At 53.5% G+C, this 5,706-nt stretch overlaps 1 protein-coding gene across 1 annotated transcript; it reads right to left on the bottom strand.

Annotated features, from left to right (window-relative positions):
* Positions 1-2,590: 2,590 nt before the first annotated feature.
* LOC147528103 (transcription cofactor HES-6-like) lies at positions 2,591-5,040 on the bottom strand. Its single transcript, XM_086618442.1, has 4 exons — positions 4,960-5,040; positions 4,790-4,876; positions 4,627-4,708; positions 2,591-4,540 (listed from the first exon to the last, which is right to left on the bottom strand). Exons 1-4 carry the CDS (start codon positions 5,038-5,040, stop codon positions 4,107-4,109), a joined length of 684 nt encoding a protein of 227 aa, XP_086474568.1. The 3' UTR covers positions 2,591-4,106.
* Between the last annotated feature and the right edge of the window lie 666 nt (positions 5,041-5,706).

The following is a 5,706-nucleotide window of genomic DNA, read 5'->3' as shown; positions in this document are numbered from 1 at the left end:
GCCATGGCTGGTGGGCCCAGCTCAGCAGAGGACATGCTGTTTGGCCCAGATTTTCATCAGCGGAAAGAAGGAAGAGCTGCTTGGGCAAAAGTCTTGGTGCGTTGCAAAAGCTGAACACTGATTCATAAACCCCGTGTGTCTGCACCCATGTCCCTGCAGGGCAGAGGAGCAGTTAGGGCTGGAGACCTGCTTCTATATGTGTGCGCATGCGTGCACACAGCTGATGCTTGGAGATGGGGCTATAAATTGGGAAATCTTAAAACTGGGTTCCAACAGCTGGAGATGTCAAGACACTATGGATCCTTGGAGATTTTATTTGTGGAGAGTTTACCATAACGTGCTAAGGCTCTGGATGCCAGAATTAACCAACATTCATCCCAGCATGTTTCTCATAGAAATGAATCCTCCATTTTTGTGATTTGTTTCAATAGAATTCTGCTAATGACACAATCTTGGATGGCAAAAAAAAAGTAGGTTCTCTGTGTTACAGGCAGGAATGAACTGTCTACTGAAAGATTTATTTATTTGGAGAGGAAAACCCTGCAGAGCACTACATGAGACTTGCTAGTGGGAGATAAAGGAAGATGTAAGTCGATTTGGAGAATCCAAAGGCTTGATCTTGCCTCCTGGACAGAGAGCTCTGACAAATGACCTGGTATGTGTTGCCAAGAGATTAGAAGGTTTGAACCGTAAGTCCTCCCAGCTAACCTGGTCTAACAAGGAGCAGTTTTCCCCTGCAACAGGTGAGTGACTGACATGCAAAGAGAGGGGAAAAGGAGCCCTTCTTTCCATTAGTCTTCAACTGCATATCAAACAAGGGTCCTTCTGTTAATCTGTTGCTCCTCTCCTTTTACAAGGAGGTGTGCTGTCAAATCAGATAGTCTGTTTGTATTACTTTGGAATGGAAAAGAATAAAGGCAGTTTCTGTAAAGAAGGACTTGAAAAGGCTTCACTGGTTTTTCATCAGAGCTGCTGGAAACCTTCCTTCCCCCCACTGCCCCTTCCCCAGTCCCACCCCTGAAATGCTCACCTCTTCCTGCCTTTGTCAGGGAAGTGTCAGATTTGACACCTTTGCAGTAAGGTACAGAAATGCAAATGGAGAAATCCAGCAACACCTAATCAGAGGATGTAAACTTTCTGTGAACCTAATTTGTGGATTTAAAAAAAAAAAAGCCTTATTGCTAACACATTTCTAAAATGTTTTTGGCCCTTTTTAAAATACTCCAAATAGGACTGCTTTGACCTGGCTTTTTCTTTTCAGCTAATACAGGACTGAGAAGTACCTGGGGGAAAGGCCTGTTATTCCTCTGCTGTGGCTCTTCCTGACCATCCCGGCTTTGGGAAAGCAGTCGGCCGTGGTCAGCCAGCTCACAGCCCCTCTGCCCGTTTTCTTCCGCAGCAGCAGGAATGGGATATGCCCAGGTCTACAGCCCTGTCGTGGCAGATGTGCAGGGAGCTGTGTGGGCCCACCAGCCTGTGAGGGTTACTCCGGTGTGGGAAGTGCAACAGCACCAGCAGCAATAAACACAGGGGTGGGAGAGGGAGCAGGTAAAGGGGTGAGGCCAGCTTCAGCTCTCATTCTCCAGGGCCAATACAGGGAAAATTAGGCAGCACATCTGCAATGCTGCTTAGCAGCTGACTCTGCTGCTAACCCCTGCACATCCACTGCTGCACCAAAGCTGGTGCTTTTATGTTGACTCTTGGCTGTGTTTCTGTCACGGAAGTGTCAGGATTTGCACTTTCTTTCACAGGAGCATTACAGAAGAGCCCTAACCCGAGGGTCTTTCATCTCATGGAAATGAAGCCCACCCGAGCTGCCTCCAGTGTTCCCGAAGCAGCAGAGGGGCCAGCACTGCCGCAGCAGCCCAGGACCTGCCCTGGATGTCACACACCCAAAACCAGCCAGCTCAGGCAAGTGTCTGCAGCCCAACGCTGCTGTGCGTGCGTGCTGTCGTGAGCTGCGGTTGCTGTTGTCATGCTAAGGAAACAGGCTGTGGCTTTACCTCCCTCTTGAGAGTGTGTTACAGAAAGGGGCATTTTCTAGATGTTAAAGCAAGGGCCTCAGATGTCTGAGTGTAGCAGGGTAACAAACTGCAACGTGCAATGTGTGTGAACTTCCCTTGGCGATTACAGCAAGGTACTGTTATCTGGGCTAATTAAGCAGAAGGGTAGAGTGAAGTATCAAACACTTACGTGATACCTGGGGGAAGTAGCTTTATAAAAATAAACCTGGCTTTGTGCTGGGGCTAGAGAGGTGCAGGCTCAGACCCAGAGGTCATCTTGTGTGTAGGGTGTTACTTTTAGTGCAAGTGTTCCAGGCTCCTCCTTCATTTACACTTCAAAATGCTGACCCCTTCCCAAAGCAGAAAGGTCACTACAGCAGCTCTCACCTCCCTCTGCTGAGCTGGTTTTTGCCCTTCTCCCCCCAGTTCAAAGGGAATTTAGCACAAAAAGGGATGAGAGGAACCAAATGAATCTGATGGCCATCTTTGAATAAGAACACCCACCTCAGGTAACTTAAAAAAATTTACAAAGGAGAGGTCTTACTATTATCTTAGTTTCCATTTTTATTATTCCATAGGGTTGTTAACAAAAGAAAGTTACATGTCTAGTCCCTTGGTAGTTTGGTTGCTTCCTTTCTTGCTTGTTCTATGTTTGGGAACTTCCATGTATTAAGCAACTTTACAATCCTTTTTGTTTTTCTCTTTACAATGACAGCTCTCTGAAAGGTACTATCACAGCATAAATAACTTGGCATCTCCCAAAAGTAGGAACAGGGGAGGTGTCAAACCTCATGCTCAAGAATGCTGAGGGTCACCCCCAGGCCCCTCTAGAAACATTTTTTTTTAATTTTAAAGAATACTTTCCAAATCCATTGCACACTCTATTCAACTTTAAAGAGAAAAAAATCCAAAACAAACCACCCCACCAAAAACCAACTTCAAACAATCGAAATGGAAAAAAAAAACCCACACAAACCTAAACCCCCTGTGAAGTCATGCCCCAGGACAGGATTTGCCTAGCACTTCTGAAGTTAGAACTGTAGATGCATGAGAAATACCTTCAGAGGGAAGATCAAGTAGGGTAGGTTGAAACTGGCATCCAGATAGACCACAGATTTCTGGGCTAGTTTAAGATCAACCTTACACCAGTGTGACCTTGCTCACTGTACTAACTTAAGTGTCTTCTAGTATTAAACAAAAGAAATATTTGAATTTCAATACTTGAGCTAACAATGCTTAGTACAAGAATTAAGTGCTTAATTACCAGCATTGTTTCCATCACACACATACTTTTGTTAATCGTTAACAATAGGGAACTATATTTTTAATTTTTTAAACTGTTAGAAGTGCATCACACCCCACAATACATGCGATCAGTTGTGAATTTCAGTATTTTTTTATTAAAGATTAAAATTAAAAAAACCATTTGACACCCTAATATACATAAAAGTCACAATAAACTCAATGTGCTAAAAGCAAAATGTGCATAAAGACACTTATTTCTAAAAGGCACCCTGCCACCAGTATCTTTTAAATGTTTATCTAATTCCAACAGGTTTCTAGCTTTCTCCTCCTTCACTGAAGGGGAGACCCTAGCCTGCTACCGAGTACAGATGCTAACCACACCAACCCCTTGCAGGGGTCTTTGCTATCACTAGAACGCTTTGAACCATGCATGCGGACTTATCTGAGCTTCTCCTGGAGCTAACCATCATGATTTAAAATGCACGAGGGCTTTTTCTTAATAAGAGAAAAAGGTAGAGATATTTGGGCCACTTATAAGGACCAAGAGAAAGAGACAGGGTTATAAAATAACTGCGGTGTATGCACCAAAGAGCTGTGCTACTACCCACCAGCTCTCTCCTCCCCGACCTCTCATAAAAACAACCCCTAAAGTTACAAAATGCCACACACACACGGACGCACAGGTGAAATGTTAACACGTTTAGCTATTAGCCTGTCAGGGCCTGACAGCGTAAGTAAGAGTGCCACTGATGCGGTCCCAACACGCAGCAATGCCAGCCGGGCGCTGGCACTGCCCTGTGCTGCTCGGAGCGGCTCTTCCCGACAGGTAGATCTGCGTCGGCTCCTGCACGCTCCTCCTTACCAGGGTCTCCACATGGATTTGGGTAAGCTAGGTGAAGGTAGGCTGCGTGTCCGGGAAGCGTCCAGTCCGTCGGTGGAGGTCTGGCCCGGCTCGGCCTCCGCCTCATCCGAGTCGGAGCAGGTCTCCTCGCTGGGGGAGGGTGAGGGTGCCGAGGACGGGAGAGCCGGGCCCAGGGTGGCCTCGGCCGCTGGGGCCAGCGCCTCGCTGCCCGGCCAGGAGCCGAGGGAGGGATCTGCCAAAACGTCCGCGATCAAGTCCGGGAATCCGCCCTCGTTGAGGGGCATGGACTCCAGCAGGTGGTTGAGGAGCTCGGCGGCCGTGGTGGCGTCGATCCCGGGGCAGCTGGAGACGAAGGTGTGCACCTCGTGCATGCACTGGATGTAGCCGGCGGCGAAGCGCTCGCTGGCCTCGCGGTGCCGCCGCCCGCCCTCTGCGCCGCGGGAGACAGAGAGGGGAGCGGGGTGAGGCGCGGGCCGGGCCGGGCCGGCCCCCCGCCGCCGCCCCGCCGGCACTCACCGAGCGAGCGGCGCTCCAGCACGGCCTGCACCCGCCGCACCGTCAGCTCCAGCACCTCCGCGTTCTCCAGCTTCGCCTGAAACTGACGCGGGGCGCCGCGGCCGTCAGCTCAGCGCGGCCCCGGGCCCCGCCGCGCGGCCCGGCCCCCGCCCCGCCGCCTCACCTCGCTGTCGGCCAGCAGCAGCCGCAGCTCCCGCAGGCTCTCGTTGATCCGCGCCCGGCGCTTCTTTTCCACCAGCGGCTTCCTCGTCTGCGGGGACAACAGCGCCGTCAGCCCGCCGCCCGCCCGGCCCCCCCCCCCAACCCCCCCGCCGCGGCGCCCCGGGCGCTCACCTTCCTGTCGGGCCCGGCCTCCGCGCAGTCCCCGTCGCCCCGCGGCGGGCGGCCCTTGCCGGGCCGGAAGGAGGGCGCCATGGCGCGGCGGCGCCGCACGGACCGGCTGGGCTCGGCTCGACTCCGCTCCGCTCCCCCCGGCAGCGCGGCCCCGCTCCCCGCCCCGCGCCGCCCCACTTATACGCTGCGATTTGCATCTCAATGAGCCCATTGGCCGCGCGGCGCGGGCCGCCGCCGGAGCGTTGGCCGAACGGGCCAATGGGCGGCGGGCGCTTTGTCTGCGCCGGGGCGGGGCGCGCCGGCGGCCGCGGCGCTGCCGGCCGGGCCGCGCCGGCATTGTTGGGGCGGCGCGGTACGGGGCGAGCGGCGCTGCGCCGCCGGGGCCGGCCGTCCCTCCGTTCCCCGGGGCTTGGGCAGCAGCGCAGGGGCCGGGGCAGGGGGCCGCGCCCTTTGCCTGCAGTGCAGCACCTCCCGTTGTAGCCTCGAAGCGCTGGGGCACGTTGGTGAAAAACCCACCCCCAAAACCCCCAGCCCTCCGCCATCTACGTGTTCAAGTGCCTTAGGAAGTGTGTGCGGGGGTGTCTCCGCTCTGTTCACCAGCTGGAGAGCGTGCTCGAGGCCGTCATGCCCCTCGCTGCCGGCAGCACGGCTGTGAGCAGGGATGGCCGGAATGAGCAAGGACCTGGGTGTGAAAGAGGCCAACTTATCCCTGAGTGGGAAACCGGTGGGATCTGAGTGCGCACAGCT

The sequence above is a fragment of the Tauraco erythrolophus genome, chromosome 11, assembly GCF_009769465.1.
Source record: "Tauraco erythrolophus isolate bTauEry1 chromosome 11, bTauEry1.pri, whole genome shotgun sequence".
In the NCBI taxonomy this organism is placed as follows: Eukaryota; Metazoa; Chordata; class Aves; order Musophagiformes; family Musophagidae; genus Tauraco; species Tauraco erythrolophus.
This window is presented reverse-complemented; position numbering and strand designations above follow the sequence as displayed.

Bases quoted from the DNA above. Each gene is read 5' to 3' on its own strand.
- LOC147528103 (XM_086618442.1), bottom strand. From the start codon at position 5,040: ATGGCGCCCTCCTTCCGGCCCGGCAAGGGCCGCCCGCCGCGGGGCGAC. The intron at 4,877-4,959 runs GTGAGCGCCCGG...TTGTCCCCGCAG, and splicing joins AGGCCGGGCCCGACAGGAAG to ACGAGGAAGCCGCTGGTGGA. The intron at 4,709-4,789 runs GTGAGGCGGCGG...GCCCCGCGTCAG, and splicing joins TGCTGCTGGCCGACAGCGAG to TTTCAGGCGAAGCTGGAGAA.